This window comes from Ictidomys tridecemlineatus, chromosome Y, assembly GCF_052094955.1.
Source record: "Ictidomys tridecemlineatus isolate mIctTri1 chromosome Y, mIctTri1.hap1, whole genome shotgun sequence".
NCBI classification, from domain to species: Eukaryota; Metazoa; Chordata; class Mammalia; order Rodentia; family Sciuridae; genus Ictidomys; species Ictidomys tridecemlineatus.
This window is the reverse complement of record NC_135494.1, coordinates 2,957,066-2,982,120: the sequence shown is the minus strand read 5'-3', so window position 1 is coordinate 2,982,120 and position 25,055 is coordinate 2,957,066. Positions and strand designations below refer to the sequence as shown.

Below are 25,055 nucleotides of genomic sequence, written 5' to 3'. Positions count from 1 at the left end.
GAATTTGCTGACTTGGAGACGAGCTCAGTTCAAACTTAGAGCACATCCACTCACCTGCTCAGGCCTGCAGCTGTGGCCTGCGCAGCCCAGGATGTCTCAGGAGGGTGGAACCAGCTATTCCAGAACAGGTTGGGCAGCTAGCTGTATCATGCCAGCTATCTGGGCTGGCGGCCCATGCTGGGTTCCCCAAATCTGACTACATCAGTAACTGAGCAAACAATGAAAGAAGCACGCAACACACAGAACACTTTCTATTTGCAGGAAACAGGGACAGCTCTTGACCTCAAGGGTTCGTGGAAAAAAGAGAAAGCACACAAGTTGAACCCTGGTTTTATTTGAGGAGAAGCCATTCAAATGAGGCAAGGGGTAGGCTTACAACAAACAAGTGGGTGTATTGCAACCCCATCGGGTGACAGCACTCCTGGGCGGCATCTTGATTATACGAGTGGAGGTAAGGCCCAACAGCATTACCATGTTTTTGCTCAGGGCTGAAAGGAGTGTCCAGAGTGGCTTCTGACATAGTCCCCCTTTCTTAATATTTAAAGGCAATTGGGGAATTATGTCTTCCACTCACTGGATTCATGGTCCGAGGTCACCATGATCTATTGAGACACAGAAGGAATTAGTAGGAAACATATCATTTCAAAAATCTACCAGGTGGAATGATCCAACATACTTTTAGAATTATATCATTCAATTAACTTCAAAAGAGCCGGGTTGTTATGATTGCTTGGCCAAACATTCATCAGAAGACTTTTCATCATATCCCACTCTCATTGGGAAGCACTGTGTTTGGTTATGGCAACACAGACATATTTAGTTGGCACAGCAGAGGGCTCATTGGTATTATTCATTACAATGCCTTCTAGAATGTTCCACTTAGTTCCCATCCTTCCATCAGCCCTTATCTGACTATGAAGGGACTTGGAAGTAATTTAAGTCAAATTATCAAGAAAATTCACATGTAGGGACTGGGGTTGTGGCTCAGTGGCAGAGTGCTCGCCTAGCATGAGTAAGGCCCTGGGTTCGATCCTCAGCACCACATAAATGTAAATAAACAAAATAAAAGCCATAGTCCCTTAAAAAAAATTCACATGTCGTAAATGTTAAAACATAGCCACAAAGGCTGTAGTTGTAGAAAGAAACAAGGAATAAGATTTAAAGTAGTGATAAGCCCAGCCTAATTCCCTCTTCAGATTGGGAGCCATCTCACCACAAAGGCATGAAAAGTTAATTTCAGCTTTACCCTAAATTACTGCTATTTCTGAACCTGCTTGGAATGCCTGCCCGTGCCTTGAACTCACCATGCCTGGCTTTCCCTGGCCAGATAGCAGCCCTCTCTGAAGCTCCAATGGCGCCTCATAAATTCTGATATCAGGACCAGCTAAAATACCAGCTAGCCATTGTGTTATGCTTATCAAAATTTTACTATCTACAAGTTCTCAAACCCCCCTTTGTGTAACTTTCTGTGCTATAAAACTGCGTTCCTGGAGAGCTGCAGGGCTGTCTTCTGGGTTTCGGGAGAGACAGCCCCAGCTGTTTGGAATTACCAGCTTGCTTTTATTTGATTTCAAGTGGAATCAGGTGGTCTTTGCATTGTGGTTTAACAGTAGCCACCTCAAGGATCATGCGACCAAGAGCCTGCCTAGGCCTGGTTAGTTGGTGTGCACCTATTTTGAAGCCTGAACATTAACTTCAGCAGACCACAACTCTGAAATGTGAGCTGCAATAACTAGCGATGCAATAAGACAAGTTGTATTTCTCCCATTTAAGGAGTCTCTCAGGTCTGTCAATAATGCAAAATTCTACAGGGAGAAGTTAAGCATCAAAACATCCTTTGGTGCCTTCTCCCTGAGGGTTAAATTTTCTAGGAGTCATGGCAACCTCATGTAATTGCTCTTGTCCATTCTAGGAGACCAGCCTGAAATGTATCCAGCATTTCTAGACACTTCCTGTTATACTGGCAAGACATGTGCACAACCATCCACTTAGGAAAGGTGCCAGTTTCTACTGTAGATAACACATTGGTGGATGTTTTATGTAAACAACTGGCCTAAGTAGGGAAAATCTATTTCAACAACTTTTCTGTTTTGACAATTGTCCAGAGAGGTAAATATAGTCTTAATCCCTAAGGACCAGCATGATTAGCTGGTTTGGGTTTCTTATATGCTTTTTTTTTTTTTCTCAAAAGATACTTTTAGACAGCCATCATGTGTCATGGGATTAACATAGGTAGCTGAAAATGATGGTCAGTATAATTAATATAGTTATGTAGGTGAACTTTCCAGTCCACACTGCAAAACACATTAAAAGCGGACTTGAGAAATGGTCCACAGAAGTCTCTTTATAATTTTTCCTTCAGTGACAAGCTCCTGAAAGTGCATGGCTGTAAATTCTGCAGCTTGGAGATTGACCTTCGTATGCCAGGTTTTTCAGTCATTTTCATGATGACAGGTTTGGCTTCTATCCTTTGAAATCTGATTTAACTTTCTACATCATGTTCAGCAGCAGTAAGATTCTCAGTGTCATAATTAAGAAAAAAACTTGAAATTTTTATAAGGTCTAGTGTGTGCATAGGTGGTCCAGTTTTTCCCTGTTTTTTTTTTTAAAAAATTGAGTAGAGGCCTATAAGTCATAGTATCAGTAGTTTAATTATAGACACTAGAACAAATATTTAAATGGTAAAAAAAAAAAAAGTTTACCATTCTTAGTTGGTCATGAATTTTAACAAGTTATTTAAAGGGAACATGGCAAATAGAAGTATTATCAAATGCATGATTTAATTTTTAACTTCAACAGAATTATTAAAAATGGAGAATATAATAAAAATTTATATTTTAAAATTAGCTTTAGATGAAGTCCAAATGACTATCTTAATTTAGAATGAAGTGAGACAGAGTTTTTAATTTAGGATCTTCATCTTCAGCCTTTACTAGGGGCATTATATATATATATATATATATATATATATATATATATATATATATATATATATAGAGAGAGAGAGAGAGAGAGAGAGAGAGAGAGAGAGAGAGAGACAGACAGACAGAGATTTCCAGAATAGAAAATACATGTGTTTAGTAAGCATAGGAATAGGAAAGATATCTTGTTCCTTACCACTAACAAAAAAAGGAATTAAAAATGAATAGAATTTTATTTACCAATCTATGAAAAACTCTTTATTTTTATTAAACTCAATGTTGACTAAGTAGGAGGAGGTAGTATCTCAAACATTAATGGATAAAAACAAGTCAACAGTGTTGTTTAAGACAGTGATCTAATTTAGAATTTTATATGACATTGATCTAGGGATGATCTTGAGGTATTTATGTCAAACAATCTTTGCATATAAAGAAACAGTTGTATAAGCATACTTAATAACTTTACTTAGCAAAATTAGCTCTAATAACTATGTGTAATCTGTGGTTTTACCAATTCTAAAAATATCAATACAGGCAGGGCATTGCCTCATATCATTAAAGTCGAGAAAAGGTCTATCATGTTAACATTTTTTATTGCAATAAGCCATTGGCTGTTGAGCTGATTTATTTCTGTCTGTCTGTTTGATATTTTCGAAGTAACTATTTTTAGAGTGATTTTTTTTGGTAATAAACTGTTGATAAGGGCTCAAAGTAAGGCCCTGTTTTAATGTTTTCAAGGCTTTTTTTTTTTTTTTAAATAACTTAAAAGGAGAGTAACATGTTTATCCAGGAAGCGTCTTCCTCCTGGAGCCAAGACTAGAATTCCAGACCTTTTCTGTCTCTCTGTTTTTGTTTTCCCCATTTGGTCTCCATTTAAACTGTGGTGTAATATCCAACCTTGGCTAGAACTATGTTAACCTCTGTGAATCCCTTAGAATGTCTAGGGCTAACTGTTAAGGTCTGTAGGCAAGTCAAAATAACACCTGGTATTTTGCCAGAAAAATGTAGAGTTCGTAAACAAGTCTGGATGGTGCCTGGCAAAATGCCAGAGGGAGTGGTTTGAGAAGTAACAAAAGCGAGCCATTAAGTGTGGAGATTCCTTATTGGTTGACTGATGTATCTAGTTTATGCTAATTAAGATAAGCTGTGCAAAATGTATAAATAGCTCTGTTGTCCTACAATAAATGGCTCCTATTCCTGCTGTATCAACCCACACAAGTTATTCATCACCCCCCCACACAGCTAACTGAATGATAAACTCATCTTTTGAAAATGGGTGTCTCCCTATAAATTTTGGGTGTTGTACTCTCCTTTTGAGTCTCTCTATGAAAATAATAGAATTTTCCCAAGGACTTTCTATAATCCCTTCGTAGGCATCCTGTTCATCTGTTGGATATTAATCTATTTGGGGAGAGATTAATTCCTATTCTGTGTTCTTGGGACATGGTTAAGATAAATCTCTTTTAAAATTGTTTTTAGGATGGCCCTCTATTTCAATGTTTAGCTAAATAATACCATAATATGTCTGTAGATAAGATTAGAGACCTGGCATGAATTTTGAAATATTTCTATGTATGAATTTGGATCTCTTGAAAATCTCCTGGAATTTGTTTCGGTCCAAATTAAGTGAGAGAGGTCCCCGTTGATCTTACCTTCCAGTAGGTAATTTTTTAAAGGCCTTCTTTGATGATAGTAGTTTAGGCTAGATATGAAAATGAGATACCTTTTATTGATCATTATCATTTTCCAATACACACACACACACACACACACACACACACACTACTTTATCTGTTGCATCCAAGGAATAAAACACTCAAGGTCACTCCAGGTGAACTGGGCTGGTGCAAAATAATCACAGAGAGACAGAAACATACCTTTTTCTTTGGGTTCTGTGATGGTTCTTCTGACCCAGCTCCCACAAAGGAGGCAAGGCAGGCAAGAAAGAGAGAGAGCAGGCCTTGAACCCACTTTTATTGGGGAAAAGCCATTCAAATGAAGCAAGGGATCAAGCTTCAGGGGGTTGAGTCTAGCTTCCTGATGTCTTGCTGTCAGCAGATTGACCTACAACTTGGAAGGCCACGCCCATCTCATGAGCTGTGTGAGAATCCAAAGCAGAGCAAGAGAAGGAGACACACAAAGGGAGCTTCCATGGAACATTCTATCCCAAGGGCAAAGGGGCAGGATTACAAAGAAATAGGTTAGTGCAATTCGACCACAGTGGGTATGTCTACTCCTAAAACCATGCTCTGATATCTGAGCTAGAACAATGCCCAAGTCACTAGGAAATATAGCGATTGGTCAGAGCCCCTGCAGGACTTAAAGATGTGTTCATTCAGGACAGCTCTTCACATACTCCACACTTCTTAATAAAAAAAAAATGGGGAATTATATCCTGCAGCCACTCTATTCCTGGTCAAAGGCCATTATGACCTACTATTGAGACACAAAAGAAATTAGTAGAAAATATAATTTCAATAACATACCATATAAAATATTTAAATAATTTAGGACTAAGATCATTTAATTAACTTTGGAAGATCCAGGATATTATTATTGCCCTGCCAAACACTCATCAGAAGATTCTTAATCTTTTCCCAATTTTATTGGGAAGCATTGTGTTTAGCCAAAGTAACACAGACATATTTAATTGGCACAGCGTTGAAGCTTTTACTCAAATCACAGAGCAGAGGACTTATTGACATTATTTATTACAGTGGCTTCTAGAGCACTTTATCTTGGTTTCAATCCTTCCATTAGCACTTGCCTGACTATGAAGGATCCTGGAAGTAATTTAAATCAAATTATTAAGAAAATTCATATGTTATCAGTTTTGAAACATAGTCACAAAGGCTGTAATTGTAAAAGCAAGGAATAATGTTTAAACTAGTCACTTCAAGGATAATGAGACCAAGAGCTTGGTTAATTGGTATGCATCTGTTTCAAAGCCTGAATGTTAACCTCAGCATGATTAGTTGGCACTAGGTCAAAGGAAGATTGATGAGGATTGATGTCCTTTTCCTTTGCTATAACTAGTGATAAAATTAGGCAAGTTGTACCATTCAGAGGTTACAGGATATTTAATCATCTTTTTATCTTAATTCTTACATTGAAGGAGTCTTCTATTTCGATCAGTAATGTAAAATTCTGGAAGCAGAAGTTAAACATCAAACATCCCTTTGGATGTCACCTTCACTGAAGGTCAAGATGTTACTAACAAATCCTCCAGGGGTCATGGCAGCATAATTGCTTTTCTGTCAATCCTAGAAGACCAGTCTAAAATATACCCACTATTTCTAGACACTTTATGTCATACTGCTAAGATATTTGCACAATCCATCCACTTCTGAAAGGTGTCAATTTCTTCTGTAGAATAATTAGGACAATAATACATTGGTGGACATTTTATGTAAATAACTGGCCTGTATAGAAAAATTGTATTTCAACAATTTTTCTATTTTGACAATTATCCAGATATATAATCTTATTATCCAAGGGCCAGCATGATTGACTGATTTATGTTTCTCATATGCTATTTTTTTTTCTCAAAAGATACTCCCATGGGGCTGGGGATGTGGCTCAAGCGGTAGCGCGCTCTCCTGACATGCGTGCAGCCCGGGTCCTGACATGCGTGCAGCCCGGGTTCGATCCTCAGCACCACATACAAAAACAAAGATGTTGTGTTCACCGAAAAAACTAATAAATAAATAAAATTCTCTCTCTCTCTCTCTCTCTTTAAAAAAAATAAAAATAAAAATAAAAAAGATACTCCCAGACAGCCTGTTTACCATAGGATCAACATATAGGTATAATTGACCATTACAGTCGTACGATCAATCTGGTTTCATGGGTTGAACTTACAGTGCACACTGCAAGGCATATTAAGAGTGGGAATGAGAGGAGGGCCCACAGGGGTCTCTTTATAATCATTACTTACCTGATAAGCTCATGAAGCTGCATGGCTGTAAACTCTGCAGATGAAAATTTACCTTCCTGGGTCAAGTTGTTTAGTCATATCGCAATGACAGGTTTAAACTATTTTGAAATTCAGTTAATTTACTGAATCATGTTCAATAACACAAGACTGTTAATATCACAATTTAAGAAAAAATTTGAATTATTTGTAAGATCTAGTATGTGCATACAAGGTCCTTCCCCCCCCTTTTCTATATTTAATAAAATTGAATAAAGGCTGGCATAAGCCATAATATCACTAGTTTTAAGTGACAGACAATAGTACAAGTATTTAAATAGTAAGAAAGGATTTATTATCTCAAGCTGATCATAAAACTTCACAAAGGTCATCTACTAGTCATGTTAAGTTTAATATTAATAAATTGGAAAGAGACCATGTTAAATAGAAATTAGCCTTCATTAATTGAATGACATAATTTTGACTTTAATAGAATTACCCAAAATGGAAATATAACCAAAATTTATATTTTGAACTTAGCTCTGGATAAACTTTATATATATATATATATATATATTTTTTTTTTTTTAGGAGAGAGAATTTTTTAAATATTTATTTTTTAGTTCTCGGCGGACACAACATCTTTGTTGGTATGTGGTGCTGAGGATCGAACCCGGGCCGCATGCATGCCAGGCGAGCGCGCTACCGCTAGAGCCACATCCCCAGCCCCTCTGGATAAACTTTAATGATTGTCTTAATTTGGAAAGAAGGGAGACAGAGTTTATAACTTAGGAGTGGTGGTCTTTACTATGGGCATGAGAAATACGTAAACATCCATCTAAAATACGAAGTCCATAGGTTAAATAAGCCTGGAGAAGATGTTTTGTTTTTTATCATTAATAAAGAATGAAATAGACAAAATAAATAGTCTTCTATCTATGAATCCATAAAAAACTATCATTATTATTATCAAACATAGTGTTAATCTAAGTAGGGGGAATTAGTATCTGAAATATCAATGAGTAAAAAAAAAGTGAACAGTATTGTTTCAGACAGTGATTTAATTAGAATTCTACATGGCATTGAACTAGTGATAACCTTTTGAAGGATCTATGTTAAAACATTCTTTGGGTAAAAAGAAACAGTTGAAAGAAAATCCTTAATAACTTTATTTAATATAGAAAATTAGATTCAATAATTATGTGTAATTTGTGGCCTTACCAATTTTAATAATATGAATGTATGCAGGACAATATTCCACACTATTAAGGTTGATAAAAGGTCTATCATGTTAAATTTCTTATTGAAATAAGCTATGGGTTGTCTGTCTAATATTTTAGGGATAACTGTTCCCAGAGTTATTTTTCTCAGTGATAAACTGTTGACAGGGGCTTGAAGTAAGGCCCTGTTTTTTTTGTTTGGAGGTAAAATTTTATATTCTTAAACATCGTGTTTTCATAAAATGGGAAACAGAAGTGATTAACTGTGTATTACAAAATACAAGATATTTCTTATTAAAATAAAATATTTTGCCTAAATTCAGAAATTTACAAGGATTATTTCAAAAAAATGGGGTCAACAGATGGGAAAGAGAAATAAAAAGTTCTATTTTAATTTTAATTTCTTAAGGTTTTTCCTTAAGGATAAATGTTAATACACTAATATAAACCAAAGATCAATCTATATGTTAAAAGAGAAGGATTTCTTAAATCATTAATTTAAGAAATTAATGTCATGGGTTAAACTGAAACATTAATTTACCCATAACACTGTGTTTATTAAGTTTTGTCTTTCTTTCTTTCTTTCTTTCTTTCTTTCTTTTTTTTTGAGCAAGTAAACTTGAAGGAATTAAGAATTATACAACTATGGTTAAACAACAACTGTTTTTTTGGATTATTGCAATATATTATTTCTTTAAGAGCTAAACAGAATTACTATAAAAATATCAATGAATTGTGATGCTATTACTCTTGTCTGTATATTAAATATGTTCATATCTTCCAGGTATACAGGTCTTAAATGTAGAAGTTTTAAAAGAACATTATATCAAGCTGGTGTTGTTCAAACTAAAGTTGAATGGTGATTTTGGGCTCAAAAGGATGATAAACTTTATTAGAAATTTATTTATATCCTTTTATGCTCTATAACTCAACCTGTTATCAATAAGATATAAAGTTTTATGTTATTTTTTACACTGTGGGATAATTTAAATATATTTTTAAGCTAATGAAAGCCTAAGTTATATAAAGGTTCAAATTGTGAAACACAAAATCATTTTGTTACTTTTTCACAAAAGGTTAAAAGCTCTCAGCCTTTTTCTAATTTATGCTTTAAATTAACATCCTATTGTGTTAGCTAATATTCATGTAACCTCAAGCAACAATATATGTAAGCTTCGTAAAATGATATTTAAGAAACAAAGATCAGCTTCAGAACTAGAACACTTCACCGAAGATTTGTAGGAGCTCCACCTTACTGAGATACAGCTCAGGCTCCCTCCTTCCTACATGTCAGAATGTCTTTTCTTTCCTGAGAGCTGGACTGATCTGCAGCTTGGGTTTGGGAGAGACAGCAGCTGGCCATCATTCTATCTGTACACAATATAAGCTTGCTTTAATTTGATTTAAAATTAGAGTTGGTGGTCTTTTGTTTGCATTGCAGTTTAACACATAGCACTGATTTTTGACCTTCCTTTTCAAATAAACACTATTAGAGACACAGTAAAAGGCTGGTAACAGAGATAGCAGTGGCAATCACCCTATTTTTAGCTTGTTTGCTACCTTAAATATTTGGACTCAGGTATGTAAGGAACTCTTTTTTTTATTTTTTTTAACCCTATTCTGTTCTTTTATATATATATATATATATATATATATATTTTTTTTTTTTTTTTTTTTTTCAGTTTTCAGTGGACACAACTCTTTGTATGTGGTGTTGAGGATCGAACCCGGGCTGCACACATGCCAGGAGAGTGCGCTACCGCTTGAGCCACATCCCAAGCCCCTTGTATGGAACTCTTATCAATGACCACACAAGGCCCTAGGAGAGGGAGCATGGTCCAGGATGGCCACCAAGGCCTTGGGGAAGGAGGAACATGAGTAGGGGAACTGAGAGGGCTCTGAGCTCAGGCAGTGCAGGGAAGAAGGGGACAGAGAAGAGGAGATCCAGGCACGACTGGGTGGTGCTGGCCCAGGAAGTTCATCAGACCCAGGAGTAAATGGGCATCCATGCAAGTGCCTCCTGCTCCACAGTCATTAATAGACCCCAGGACCAGTGGTGTCCAGGCCTCCTGGGTAGAATGATCACAGTAGAGCATAGCAAGAACACCCAAAAGTTTATAGCAACATGTAGGACCCCCTGCAGGACAGGGCAAGCACTGGATAGCAGGACTCCTGGGAATTTATTGGCTATAGGATGGAGAGTAATATTGACCTTGTGAGTGCTGACCACATCCAGGGTGCTGCACCCACTGTGGACTTCACGTGGGCCATGACCACTAGGTAAGAAGGTTGCAGCTCTAAAGTGTCTGGAAACCTTGAATCCAGTGCTCCTGAATTCCCACCAGAGACCCTGCTGTATCATGCCCAAACAAGAATTCCTGGCTACGACCTGGGGTCTTTTGCCAGTGGAGGCCCCATTAGTGATGTGGGACACATGAGGCTGGACACCCAGGGAAGATTCAGGGAGCCAACTTACTAGCTGCAGGCCTCACAGGGGTATCCCTAAAATTTTCTAAACCTCCAGTTTGAAATTTCATTATGTTTACCCCCAGTGGGAAGGGGTGGAGGTGTACATTTTTTTGTAGGAGTCTACATAAAGAAAATTATGGTGAGGGTCTCTGGAGAAGCTTATTTAAGAATCTTAGGTGGAGAAGGGAGTGCCACTACATTAGAACATCAGACTGGGACTCTCCTTACCTTGCCTTTTGTTACATACTTTGTATGAAAAAAAATCATCACATGATGTTCCCAGGGCTACTGAGGTACCCTAAACAGAGAGAGAGGTCCAGCCTTGTTCATGTAAGTGAAGCTGAGAGGATGTAACAAAGGATTTTCCACACTGTTGACATTCATAGGGCCTCTCTCCAGTATGCGTCCTTTCATGTCTGTGAAGCTGAGAGTATGCAGCAAAGTCTTTTCCACATTGTTGACATTTATAGGGCTTCTCTCGAGTACGCATCCTTTCATGTGTGTGAAGGTCACTGGATGTAGCAAAGGCTCTACCACATTGTTTATATTCATAGGGCTTCTCTCCAGTATAAGTTCGTTCATGTATCAGAAGAGAAGAGGATTTAGTGAAGGCTTTCCCACATTGTAGACATTTATAGGGCTTCTCTCCAGTATGAGTTCGCTCATGTATCACAAGGGAAGATGAAGTAGTGTAGGCTTTTCCACATTGTTTACATTCATAGGGCTTTTCTCCAGTATGTATTCTTTCATGTACATGAAGTTCACAGGATCTACCAAAGGCTCTACCACATCTTTGACATAGGGTTTCTCTCCAGTATGCATTTTTTCATGTTTGTGAAGGTTAGAGGATGTAGCAAAGGCTTTTCCACACTGTTTACATTTATAGGGCCTCTCTCCAGTATGCGTCCTTTTATGTCTGTGAAGCTGAGAGCATGCAGCAAAGTCTTTTCCACATTGTTGACATTTATAGGGCTTCTCTCCAGTATGCATCCTTCCATGTGTGCGAAGGTCACCAGATCTAGCAAAGGCTCTACCACATTGTTTACATTCATAGGGCTTCTCTCCAGTATGAGTTCGTTCATGTATGCGAAGCTGAGAAGGTCTAGCAAAGACTTTGTTACACCACTTACATATATAGGGCTTCCCTCCAGTATGAGTTCGCTCATGGGAGCGAAGGTGAGCAGAATGAATGAAGGCTTTGCCACACTGCTTACATTCATAGGGCTTCACTCCAGTATGTGTCTGTTCATGTATCTGAAGGGAAGAAGAAGTACTGAAGACTTTCCACCATGGTTGGCATTCATTGGTCTTCTCTTCTGTGTGAGTTCTTCCATGCATGTGAGGTTCACTGGATGTATCAAAGGTTTTTCCATAATGTTGACTTTCATTGGGCTTCTCTCCAGTAAGGATTTGTTCATGCATCTGAAGGAAAGTTGGTGTAGTGAAGCCTTTCCCACAGTGTTGATATTCATAAGGTTTCTCTCTAGTATGTGTTCTTTCATGTCTATGAAAGTTAGAGGAGTAAGTAAAGGCTTTTCCACACAGCTTACATTCATAGGGCTTTTCTCCAGTATGAGTTCGTTTATGTATGTGAAGCTGAGAAGATCTACCAAAGGTTTTGCCACACTGCTTACATTCATAGGGCTTCAATCCAGTATGTGTCCGTTCATGTATCTGAAGGTAAGAAGAAGTACTGAAGACTTTTCCACATTGTTGGCATTTATTGGTCTTCTCTTCTTTGTGAGTTCTTCCATGCATGTGAGGTTCACTGGATGTATCAAAGGTTTTTCCACAATGTTGACTTCCATTGGGCATCTCTTCAGTATGGATTTTCTCATGTCTGTGAAGGTTAGAGGAGTCAATGAAGGCTTTTCCACACTGTTTACATTTATAGGGCCTCTCTCCAGTATGCATCCTTTCATGTTTGTGAAGGTGAGAGTATGCAGCAAAGTCTTTTCCACATTGTTGACATTTATAGGGCTTCTCTCCAGTATGCATCCTTCCATGTATGTTAAGGTCACCAGATCTAGCAAAGGCTCTACCACATTGTTTACATTCATAGGGCTTCTCTCCAGTATGAGTTCGTTCATGTATGTGAAGCTGAGAAGATGTAGCAAAGGCTTTGCCACACTGCTTACATTCATAGGGCTTCACTCCAGTATGAGTTCGCTCATGGGAGCGAAGGTCACCAGAATGAATGAAGGCTTTGCCACACTGCTTACATTCATAGGGCCTCTCTCCAGTATGAGTTCGTTTATGTACACGAAGCTGAGGAGATGTAGCAAAGGCTTTTCCACACAGTTTACATACATAGGGCTTCTCTCCAGTGTGAGTTTTCACATGTGAGTGAAGGTAAGATGACTGAGTGAAGGCTTTCCCACACTGCTTACATTCATAGGGCTTCTCTCCAGTATGGGTCCGTTCATGTCTGTGAAGGTTAGAAGAAGTAGTGAAGACTTTTTCACATTGTTGGCATTCATAGGATTTCTCTGTCATATGAGTGTTTTCATATGAGTGAAGGTTAGAAGACTGAGAAAAAGCTTTGCCACACTGCTTACGTTCATAGGGCTTCTCCCTAGTATGAGTTCGTTCATGTCTGTGAAGGGAAGAAGAAGTAGTGAAGACTTTTCCACATTGTTGGCATTCATTGGGCTTCTCTCCAGCATGGAATTGTTCATGTATCTGTAGGTAAGATGAAGTAGTGTAGGCTTTCCCACATTGTAGACATTTATAGGGCTTCTCTCCAGTATGAGTTTGCTCATGAGAGTGAAGGTGAGCAGACTGAGTGAAGGCTTTCCCACACTGCTTACACTCATAGGGCTTCTCTCCTGTATGAGTCCATTTGTGTATCTGGAGGTAAGATGAAGTACTGAAGGCTTTCCCACATTGTTGACATTCATAGGGTTTCTCTCCAGTATGCATTCTCTGATGTATTCTAAGTAAACTGAGATAACCAAAGTCTTTTCCACATAGCTTACATTTGAAATGTGCTTTCCCAGTGTGCCTGATCATGTGACATCGAAGACTTGCGAATGAAACCAAAGTTTTACCACCTTGTTTACATTTATGGAGTTTCTCTCCAGAATGAGTTCTTTCATGTTTTCTAAATAAAGTGGGGGAATGAAAGGCTTTCCCACATACCTCATATTGAAAAGGTTTACCTCCACTGTGTGTTCTCATGTGTCTTTGAACAGCTGGGAGAGAAGAAAAGGCTTCACCACATTGTTGACATTCATAGGGTTGGCACTCAGTATGAGAATCTTCATGTCTTTGAATGTCACTGGAACAACTGATTGTACTTTCATATGGTTCATCTCCAGTTTGTGTTAACATTTGTGGGTGAACACTTTTGAGAGAAACCAGAGATTTTCTGTATTGTTTCAATTCACATGGCTTCTCTTCACACTCTTCATGTTTATAGCATTCATGCCCACAGTGAGATCTGAAGTGCCTGTGAAGGTATTAGGACATATGCAGTCATTTGCACACATAATGCCATCATATGAATTCACTCTATTAAAATTTTTCTTTGTCTACTTAAGAACTGGAATCTCATTGAAAATTTCCCCATACTGTTCTTTGCCTTTGAAGTTTACCATAAGATTTCTTTAAAGAATGATCAGCACATGATTAATGCTTGATTCATTCATGATTTTATATTTATTTAAAGGTTCTAGGCTTACATTACTACCAACATCAGGTAAAGACTAGGTTTTCCAACTTGTTCAAATTGCCAGAAAATAAAGAGATTGAGAGGAAACAATGCTTTGCAACACAGCTTGCCTATGACTATTATCCAAATAGTGATATTTACATATGCAATTTCATAGTACTTTTGCATGTCAAGTACTTTGAAAAGACTGAGTATATTTTACAGTTAAATATACATGTGTGTAAAATTTATTTCAGTTGTGAATAAACTTTATTGATTTAAATGTGGTGCAGAGAAGAGAACCCAGTGCCACAAGTGTACTAGGCAAGCTCTCTACCACTGAGTCACAACCCCAGTCTCAGCTAAGTATATGTTTTTGGTAAAAAAATCTTGTAAGAATAAATACATTTAAAGTTGTGCACATTTCTTGCAAAATATATGACATTCTCAGATTCCCTCAAGGATTCCTCTTGTGAGTACAATTACCTTAGATTACTCCCAGAATTATTGATCTGATCTTCAAAGTTCTGGTCATCCCAGGTCTTTCCTAAAATGCCAAACCAAAACATTATAAATATTTAGGAGATAGAAAGGCGTTTCCAAATTTATGGAGCATTTTATGCTACAATAATTCACCAATTGATTGTCTTTTCATGTTCTACATGAATGACCAAAATAAACACGACTTCTATATGTGATTAAATAACTACACAACATTATTACCTAGAGAAGCCAGGTTTCTGAGGACTTCCAGCATCACATCTCTGTAAAGGTTCTTCTGGGAAGCATCCAGCAAAGCCCACTCCTCCTGGGTGAAGTTCACAGCCACATCCTCAAAGGTCGCTGAGATCTAAAATATCCCACAAATGTGTAGTGGAGGCCAGGAGAGATTGACAGTGTGAGAAATCTATACTCAACATGTGTGATGTTCACATGATTCCCTGGCCTCTTGATTAATTCCACGATTTTGTCCATGAAACCTTTAGTGTACTTAAGTCCTCACAGCCACTCCAACACTAGAATTGGGTCCCACACCAGGTAAACAGAGAGTGTTGTATACCCTTCCTTTGGTGAAATCACTTTTCGTGAGTTCACAGGAAGTAAGAGGGGCTCTCGGGTCACCCTTAACTTATTTGTTGATTGCATCTCTATCACCATCCTACCAACATCCTGTGCAGTAGAGAGCTAATATGAGCATTCTCCATATTATTTACCCTTAGAAAAGAAAGCTGAGTAGGAAATTGCTGGAATCACAAAACTTAGCCTTTGAGACAGATCCTGCCAACCACAGTGGCTCACTGGGCCTCCATACTTAATATAGACAACATGGTATTTACTGATCTCCTGTTTCCTTCTGAAAGTCAATTGTTCCATCCTTAAAGAAGTGCCTAGAATCAGCCCCAAACCACACCCTCAGAGTATGGAGTCACTAAAGAGTTTCCCTCATAGACAACAGTTAGACAATCTTCCACACCGGTTGACACAATATGATCACTGGGGACTGAGCTCAACTTGGATGATTACACTGAGGACAACAAGAAGTTTGCAGGAGCTTTACTCCAGAACAAATTTACCCATTAGTAATTCTACCACGCGGCCTGCGCAGTGGTTTCATTAATGAGGTTCTAGGCATAAAGTTAGTTAGAAGAGATCGAAATAAAAACACAAGACTCAATTACCTTATTTCTATTGCTAGGTCCAAGACGGTTCCCCTCTGGTTCCCTCCTCCAACCGCCCAGCAGGGCAGCAGGGATTACTCAGGGCTAGCAGGAGAGAGAGAGCGAGCACGCTGGGGATCAGCCTTTTATTGGGGAACAAGAGATTCAGGGGAGAATTCCATCCAATGAAGGTTGAGGGGGGGGTGCACTCCAAGGTCAGGGTCAGAGATTGGGTCCCGGGGTCAGTGGTCAGGCACACCCCCACACAGATGGGCTCTCTCATCAGAAAAGGGTCGGGAAAACTTCGACTTTGCCAAAGTGCCTCAGGCCCTTAACGGGAGTCACCAGATCACGTGTTAGAATGGCTTCCCACAAGTAATCAAGCACATTGATTAATAAACACAACAATATAATAATTTCTTGTGGTTAATATCAAAGCAGAATGGGGTGTATGGAAAGATGGCATGTGTCTTAGAAAAAACTCAATGACCCCAAGATGTCACCTTATCCAAACAACAGCCTTACAAAATGATATAGGTCTGAAAAACAGTTTTCTTAACAGACAGCAGAAAATCCTTTTCCAAACCTTGTGGCAACCATGAATGTCCAATGATTGTCAAACTCTTCTCAACAGCAGATGTCCCACTCAGATCATGTACACACACATGTGTGTGGGACACATGTGGTGACACACACCACCCTTCTGCTCAAGGACACTTTGATCAAGATAGGCCACATGTACAATGGTGGTCTGTTATAAAAGAGATTCCTCCTTCCTGTAGCACAGCTGGTGCAAGGAAACCTCAGGCACAAGCACTTCCTGGGTGTGTGAAAGCAGCAGGTTTGCAGCCCAGAATCCTGAGCTATCCCACACTGACTGCTTGTGAAACAGGCCACTCCATGTGTGTTTCTAAGCAGGCCATGATTTCTGCACAGTGTGGAACAGCCCACAGGACCACCTACCAGAACACGACCCTGCCACTCACAAAGAACCATGCTCAAGGACTTAAGAGACATGACATTTGAAGCAGGACAGTATCAACAGAGGCTAGTAGGAGCCCAAGAGAAAGCCTTTAGTGGGCTGTTCTTCAAGGCATGGAAAAATTATGGGTGACAGCAGGTGTCTTGGGGACAGAACACAATGATGGTCCAGGCAAATGAGAATCTACATGGCAAGTACTTCCTCCCTCTATTCTGCAGACAAATGCAGTTTATTGTACATTTAACTGTGAAAGACTAAAACCCATTTCAGAAATTTAAAAGAAATATATTTTTATTTACTTACTTATGTGTGACAAATTAAAAAACAAATAAATAAACAAAAACACAGTGTGGATCAAATCCAGGGGAGCAGAAGCACACAGTCACACTCCTGACACATTTGATGTTTTGAGACAGGGTGTTGTATGTTGCTCAGGGCCTCCTAAGTTGCAGAGACTAGCTTATAAACTTACGATCCTCCTGCCCCAGCCTCCCCAGCAGCTAGGATTATAGGCACTCACCACTGTGTCTAGGAAAAATTTACTTTTATAGAAAAATAAGCTAAACAATTTTCTAAAAATGATAAGCACAAAAGAAAAAAGATCAAACTAGACACCAACATGACACAACTCAGAGTCTGGGACCCTCAGAGTACTACCACAACACAGACCAGAACAGAGCCCAGAAAGAGACTCCCACAAATATAGTCAACGGACATTGCAAGAAGGAAAATCATTTACATCCAACGTGATGATGGCTCCAGAGAGAGGGAGTGTTCCACACACAAGCAGAACCATTAGAACAAGAACATCATCATGTGTGAAAGCCCCAGGAGGTTCTCCACAGCTCCATGAAGCAGTCTTGGAGAACAGTGGAGAGCAGCAAGCAGGGTGTGACCTTCACTCACCCTTCAGAAAGCCCCTCTCTGGTGCAGGACAGGGGTGTGACCTCCCAGTATGAGACCCTAGTCACTGGCTACAGACTGCACACAGCAGATCTTTCCCAACTTTCTTTAATTTCTACTAAATTTATCACAGAACTAACAATGTTAACATCTTAAAGAAATTTTAAAAAGCTTCTCACTGTTCTAAGTCAGAAGAAATCACTGTGAAAAAGTAGGTGGAATTCCTTAAAAAGAGTTAACTAAACCCACAGCCTGCATATAGGAATAGTAGCAAATTATTGTTTTCCCACTCAAACACCACCTGAAGTCTAGAGAAGAAAGCCGAGGGAGAATTTCTTTTGAAAATCAGGTTTCAAAAATACCCAGGTTCAAAAGGCTCAGGCAGGAGGATTGCTAGTTCAATGCCAGCCTCAGCAACTCAGGGAGCAATTAAGCAATTGAGCAAAACCCTGTCTCAAAATTGAAAACAAAATTTAAATAGAGGGCGCAGGGGATTTGGCTCATTGTTTAAAAACACTTGGCTTCACTCCACTTTATTGTGCCCCAAAATAAGAATACCTAGGTGTACAGAGGAAGTAAGGAAGCCCACACAGGCCAGGAGAAACCCTTTCAGAGAAGATCAAGAGCTGCATTCATTGCAAGCTCAGCACTGGTGTCTCTCCAGGCTGGGTGGGCAGAGCGCAGGAGCAGAGAATCTGAAGCAGCACCAGTCTGTGTTAAAGCAGAGGCCCCAGCACAGCTCCCTGGAGGAGCCAGAGCACTGAGCTCTTGCTGTTGCCACTGCTCTCTCCTTGCTTCTGGTGAAGCAGCAAATGAGGGCAAGGACACCGAGATCTGGCAGCAACAGTTTAGTAGTGGCAGCAGAGCCCAGAGGAACAACTCCCAAAGCCTGAGCCTGAGCACATCAGGGCCTTTACTTTTAAGCATAAGAAACTTTTGAGAACACTGAGGCAGGGAGTTGGTGCCATCTATTTGATATCCCTTACATGCTTGTCCCTGCCTAGGGACTCAGCTCTTAGAGATCAGGGCCTTTGGTGGCACTCAACCTAAGGAGGGGCTGCTCTGTCCCTGCTACTCTGTGGGCTGCTTCTGCTGCTTGGTTCTCTCCTTATAGGGACCTGTCTGCTGCCAGCCTGCAGGGTGAAAGGTCAGAGAGCAGAGCTGCTGGGTGGCAGCTTGCAAATCCACAGCCTGGCAGCTCCCAAACGGCTGAAGCGTCCTTCTGTCCCACCACACTGGCTCTCAGGGGAGTCTAGAAATGGACTGAACACAAGCCAATTCACCACACACCGCAGACAAAGCAGTTTTGTGGAGAGCTACTCTGAATGACTCACGCCTTCCAGTCCTGAAGCAAGAGATTCTGACCATTCACTCACTACATTTTATGGTGACTTGGGCATTGTCCCAGCTCAGGAAGTTGAAGGCATGTCTTCAGGTGTAAGTGTGTCACCCACAGGGTTTGGCTACACTCACCTATTCTTCTGTAATCTTACCCCTTTGCCCTGTTTGGGATAGAATATTCCATGGAAACACCCTTTGTGTGTCCCCTTCTCTTGCTCTGCCTTTGGGTGTGGCCTTCCTAGATGTCAGTCAACCTGCTGACACAGACATTAGGAAGCTAGACTCAGCCCCTTGAAACCTGACCCCTTGCCTCATTGGAATGGCTTCTCCTCAATAAAAACGTTCAGCACTTTCTCTCTCTCTCTCTGTTGTGCTCTCTCTTTCTGCAGACACTTAAGGTCAGAGGAGCCATCACAGGACCCAAAGAAAAAGATATCTGTGTCTCTTGTGTGAATATTTCATGCAGCCAGTTCACCTGGAGTGACGCTGAGTGTTTTAGTGTGAGGAATGTGACAATTGGTGGCCCATATGACCACCTCAGAGGATTTTTATGAATTTAGTGCATTTGGAATTTCTCTCCAGAAGTTAACTGTGCTTCGGATTGCAGAGTATTGTGGGCTGAATTGTAGAAAGTAAGTGGATTAGAAGAAAAATCTGTGAGATTAAACTTTTAAATATTTGAGAATATTCTGTCTTTAGAGAAAAAATATTTTTATAATTCTAGACTCTAAATAAATGTAAAGTGTTATTAAGATGATTAGTGGGATATGTGAAGTTCAGTCCTCTCCCATGGGAAAAGTGCTTTTGTGCACTTTTTGGGACTGTTTTTGTGAATCTTTATGTTTTGAAACATTAGGTGAAAACATTTTGGGGGGTTTATGTACTAGAAGTCTGTGCTGGGACAGTGAGAAAAAGGGAAGACAATTTTTGTGCTAAGCGTTGATACAAAGATTCTCTACCTTTAGAGAAGTGAATTTTGTATTTTTATTGTTTTGTGAATACTCAGAAGGTTTATACTGAGCCTCTGCTACACTCTTGTCCTATGGATCAGAGAGACTGTAACTGAGCCTAGGCACTGCTCCCTGTGGAGTCTGTAACTAGAGCCACCAACAGTGCTTTGAACCCTTAAGCAACCTGGCCTGGGTGCAGAATGCCTTAAAATCTGAGAGTAACACTGGTGTCTGTGGTTAAAACTCACTTTTAAAGGACCCGAGCACTCCCAGGGAAAGTACAAAAGACAGGAGGACACTGTGAAGGGATCATACAGGAAAACATCCATGAACTGCAAGAGTGTGAACAGCGTGCAGGTCTCCAGATGAGGCTTCATAGGAACAAACCAAATGCAAGGCAACCCGCTGGGAAGCTCAGGGAGCCTCTGCCCTGAACAATGGGCAGCAGGATCCTTGCTGTTTCCATCACCATGGTAACCGCCCAAAGCCTGGCTGGCCAAGTGGACTTCCTGGCCCCGCCCCGCATTTCTAAGGCTTCTTATTGGTCCTTCCACTGTCACTCAGACAAGACTTCTGGTCCTGCCTCCCAGCCACTAACCTTCCTTCCTGCTTCACACAGATTTGATCCTGAAACTACAGAGCCTGCACTTTTAAGAATCCCCACTTGTAAATGCTAAGGAAAGACATCTTTTTCAGGAAAAAATCTAATTCCACAGGTTACTGTGTAGCAGCCCAAGTTTAAGTTATTTTTGAGTTCCACAACCTGACTTTTCTCTATGGTTGTAACTAAATAATGTTCTATTGATAAGAGATATCAAACATATGCCTCTTATACTTTGCTTTTCATTTCAAAGGTTATGGGAATGCATTTGCTTGTTGCAGGAACAAAAGCCGGCAATGTTCCTGTGATAATCAAGAAATCCTTATTCTCATTCCTATGTATTGTCAAAAAGAATAAAATATACATAAGGATCTTATTTCAGCTACATCGTGTGAATCACAGTTAAGAATGCACTCTTAGTTAAAAATAGATTGAAATGGATCCAAAATATCTTAAGAACCACGTGGTTACATAAAGTTAATACAACTACAAGTTATGCTCTTTGAATAACCTATAGTTGTTGATCCATAAAATAATTAACATGTCAAATTGTTTAATATATATTTATCTAATTGTTTTTCTTCAACAGAAAACACATAATTTATATATTTCTTATACATGCATTTACCTGATGCTCTGACTTTTAGTTACAGATATTTGAGATGAATGTATTTTACTATAAATTTACTTTCAAAACATAATCAAGTAATCTCAAATTACTGCACAAACTTTTAGAATAAACAGATATGACTTTGTCTATAAGAATATCCAAGGGCTTTAACTGTATTTTCATTCAGACATTTCTTATGAAAGTGCAATAATTTGCTTAGACTCTACGGTTTTCAGAAATTGTTCCAAAGTATAACTAGGAAAAACTCGTAAAAGAAAAAGATGCTTCAACAGAGAAAAAGCACACATAGGAGGTCCTCAGAAAAGAAAGGAATCATCTTTGGTGAAACAGGTCTTTATATTCTAGATTTTAATGATAAAAGTAGTTGTCTAAATAGAAAGATTTTTACATGGTTATCTAGACAGATGTCATAGAAAGTTAAAAAATTGAGAAGAACATTTATATGTACTGGATTGACCATAAAAATTTAACTGATTAATTCTAGGATATTTCAGGGTATTTCCCTAATTTTACTCTGCTGATATGAGCTAAAACATTTGCCCATATTTTGACAAGATAAAGACCTATTAAAATGTTAAGTTTATTTTTGTTAAAGGAGGTCTTTATTGCCTAATGATTTTTTACTGTTTCAGGTAAGGATTAATTTTGTTGAATAAATTCACATCCTTGACTAAACACTAAATATATTAAACTGCTGACTTAGATTCCAATTTTGACAATTCTCCTTGGAGGACTAAAATTCACTGACTCAAATCCTCTGCTAATTCCTATATATTACTTTTGTTGGATAATTGTGAGATTTGGGAGAACATTTTTTTATTTTTAAAGAGAGAGGGAGAGAGAGAGAGGAAGAATTTTAATATTTATTTTTTAGTTTTTGGTGGAAACAACATCTTTGTTGGTATGTGGTGCTGAGGATTGAACCCCCGCCGCACGCATGCCAGGCGAGCGTGCTACCGCTTGAGCCACATCCCCAGCCCCGGGAGAACATTTTGTTAAGATTGATGTTCTTCAAATTAAAGTCACACATTGGTTCTGAGCAATAAAAGTTGCAAAATTGGTTGAAAATTCATTGAGCACTACCGCTTGAGCCACATCCCCATTCCTGACAGGATAATATTCTAAAATACAGAGATATTTGGAGACCTTCTCTCAAAGAGATTGAGAGTTCTTTTTAAGTTGTTAGGATGGATCAACTAGTCTATATTGGGAAATTGCAATAATGCATAAAAGATAATTCTTTCCTAGCGTTGAAATACTTGTACTTTACCTATATCCTAAACTGGCAGTGCTATGGCTTACGCCAAGCCTTGACTCAGTTTTATTAAATAAAGACAAGGGGGGACAGGAGCTCCAAGGCCAAGCTGTCTGGAACCCCCCAAAGCTCCTCAGGACCCAAGGGCCAGGAGGGACCCCACCTCAGCAGGGAAGGACGTGGACTTGCTCTCTGTCATAGAGATGGTGGCCCTGGTAGTACAGAGCTGGCCCTGCAGAGCAGCCCCGCCCCACCACCCCAGCGCCTGTGGTCTTTGTGTCTGCTGAGCAAGGTGGACCACCTAAGGGGTTGGGGTGTAAGGAGGTCTAGCGGTGGGGACTGCAGTCGTGTGGCTGAAGCAGTAGGCCATGTTGAGGCCCGGTGGACCACACTCCCACCGAGGACCTCTGCCAGGAGAATCGCCAGGGCCAGGTCCTGGTGAGGGAGGCACTGCCTTCCTGTCTCCAATGGCAGGGAGCCCCGCGGGCCTTGCAGCCTACCCAGTGGAGGCGGGGCCTGGCTGGTTGTGCCTTCCCTGGCCACCCAGGTCCCTGGGGCTGGAATCAAGGACAAGCTCACCTGTGACTTACACCAGCTCATCAGCCCCTCCAGGGTGCCCTTCCCAGCACCACGGAGCTCCTGCTGCCTAGGGCAGATGACGCCAGCGGGGCTGAGACCCCAACCCTCCAGGCCTGAGGACAGTCCCGCCCCACCCCACCCCCTGCCCGGGACTGTGGAGCTTGGATGTGGGGGTGACGGGTGTGGCCGACGAGTGCGTCTTCTTTGGTAAGGACAGTGCCAAGAATGTAAGAGAAGAGGCAGTGCCTGACTGTCCCCAGGAGCCACCCCTCCCGGCCAGCTCCCTTCCTCCAGTCTCAGGGGCCAGATGGGCCACCCCCAGCTGATGTGCCAACCACGTCGCCAGGCCCAGATGATGCTGAGGGCACCGCTGAGCTGATGGTGAGACAGCAGGCGCCTTGCAGGGGGCTGGGTGGGGGCGGCACTGGCAGGGAGGAGGGGAGGGGAGGAGCCCTTCACGCCCACCCCTCCCCCATCCCCTGGGAGCCAGGGACCAGGACTGGGCCACCAGCCCACATCCCAGTCCAGGCAGTGTGGATCACCCGCCAGAACTGAGACCAGGCTCAGGGTGACCCAGAACTCCCAGTGACCCCTGTTGGTTTTCCACTCCTCAGACCCAGGTCGCAGGCCTCAGCTGGGGTGGTTTCCCCACCATCTCCCTTTCCTCTGCATCCAGCCCCACCCCCTCCTGCCACTCTCTGCCCCCAGGACCCACCAGCAGGGAGCTGAGGGCAGCGAATTTGGGTACCACCTAGGGCTCCCCATGCTGGCCCCTTCTGCGCCTTCTCTCAGCTCTTGTCTCTGGAGCTGTGTTCTTTCTTTTCTTTGGGAGTTGGGGACCACCAGGTCACAAGGTGGATCTGGCACTTCATCATAGCAGCCTGCCATCTCTATGTTTTCCTCATGAAAGAAAGAAAACTCAGTGTTTTCTCCTTCATCTCAAGCTACCAGTGTGTTCCCTTCCCCTACAGGGGAAGAGAAAAAAAACTGGAATTATGGAAACTCTCCTTCTCCCATTACTTAAGCTGTGCTCCATTTTTAATATACTTTACAGTGTGGACTGGAAAGTCCACCCATAACTAGATTAATTCTCCTCACTGCCATGGTCAGCTATGCCCACATGTTGATCCTGTGGTAAACAGGCTGACTGGGAATATCTTCTGGAAACAGACAGCATGTAAGAAACCTAAAGCAGCCAATCATGCTGGTCCTTAGAGATTAAGACTATATTCACCTAACTGAACAATTGTCAGAAAGGTTAATAGATTTTTTTTTTCTGTATAGACCAGTTATTCTTTAAAATATCCACCAATGCATCCTTGCCCTGATCATTCTACAATAGAAACTGGCACCTTTACTAAGTATTCTTCCTGGGTATTTCTAAGTATTATGCAAATGTCTGGTCAGTACAACACAAGAGGTCTAGAAATAGTGGGTACGTTTTAGGCTGGTCTCCTAGAATGGACAAGAACAATTACAGGAGGATTCTGGCACCTGGAGGTTGATTGGTAATACCCTAACCCTCAGTGAGATGGCACCCAAAAGGATGTTTGGATGTTTGTCTTCTGCCTTCAGAATATTTACACCATTGACTGACCTAATAGACTCCTTAAATGTGAGAGTTAAGAGAAAGGATGATGAATATCCTGTAGCCTGTATCAATGCAACTCACCTTATGGCATCCTAGTTATTGCCGGCTGGTATTTCAGAGCTGCACTCTGCTGAAGTTAATGTTGGGGTCGGAAACAGGTGCATGCCAATAAACCAGACCTAGGCCAGCTCCGGTCTCATGATCTTTGAAGGGACTACTTTAAATATTATACCTTGCTTCTGTGATACAATCTTTATGGCTCTGTTTCAAACTTACAACATGTGGATTTTCTTAATGTTTGACTTAAATTACTTCCAAGATCTTTCATAGTCAGATAAATGCTGATGCAAAACTTAGAACTGAGTTAAAATGCTCTAAAAAGCCACTGT

General features: G+C 40.5%; 1 protein-coding gene across 3 annotated transcripts in view; it reads right to left on the bottom strand.

Moving 5' to 3' along the window:
• Window positions 1–314: 314 nt before the first annotated feature.
• The window catches only part of LOC144371991 (uncharacterized), a 37,967-nt gene continuing 13,226 nt past the window's right edge, over window positions 315–25,055 (bottom strand). Inside the window, exons 2-5 of one of the 3 annotated variants that reach the window (XR_013432038.1) lie at window positions 14,899–15,025; window positions 14,662–14,722; window positions 4,799–13,974; window positions 315–4,623 (exon numbers count right to left, since the gene is read on the bottom strand). Coding sequence is in view for 2 of the 3 variants with exons in the window: in XM_078035366.1 (XP_077891492.1) it covers window positions 11,193–13,974; window positions 14,662–14,722; window positions 14,899–15,025 (2,970 nt within the window). In the remaining variant the exon portion in view is untranslated. Of the gene's footprint in view, window positions 13,975–14,661; window positions 14,723–14,898; window positions 15,026–15,854; window positions 20,194–25,055 lie in introns of those variants that run through there. The other 2 variants (XM_078035367.1, XM_078035366.1) reach the window with 2 other exon arrangements.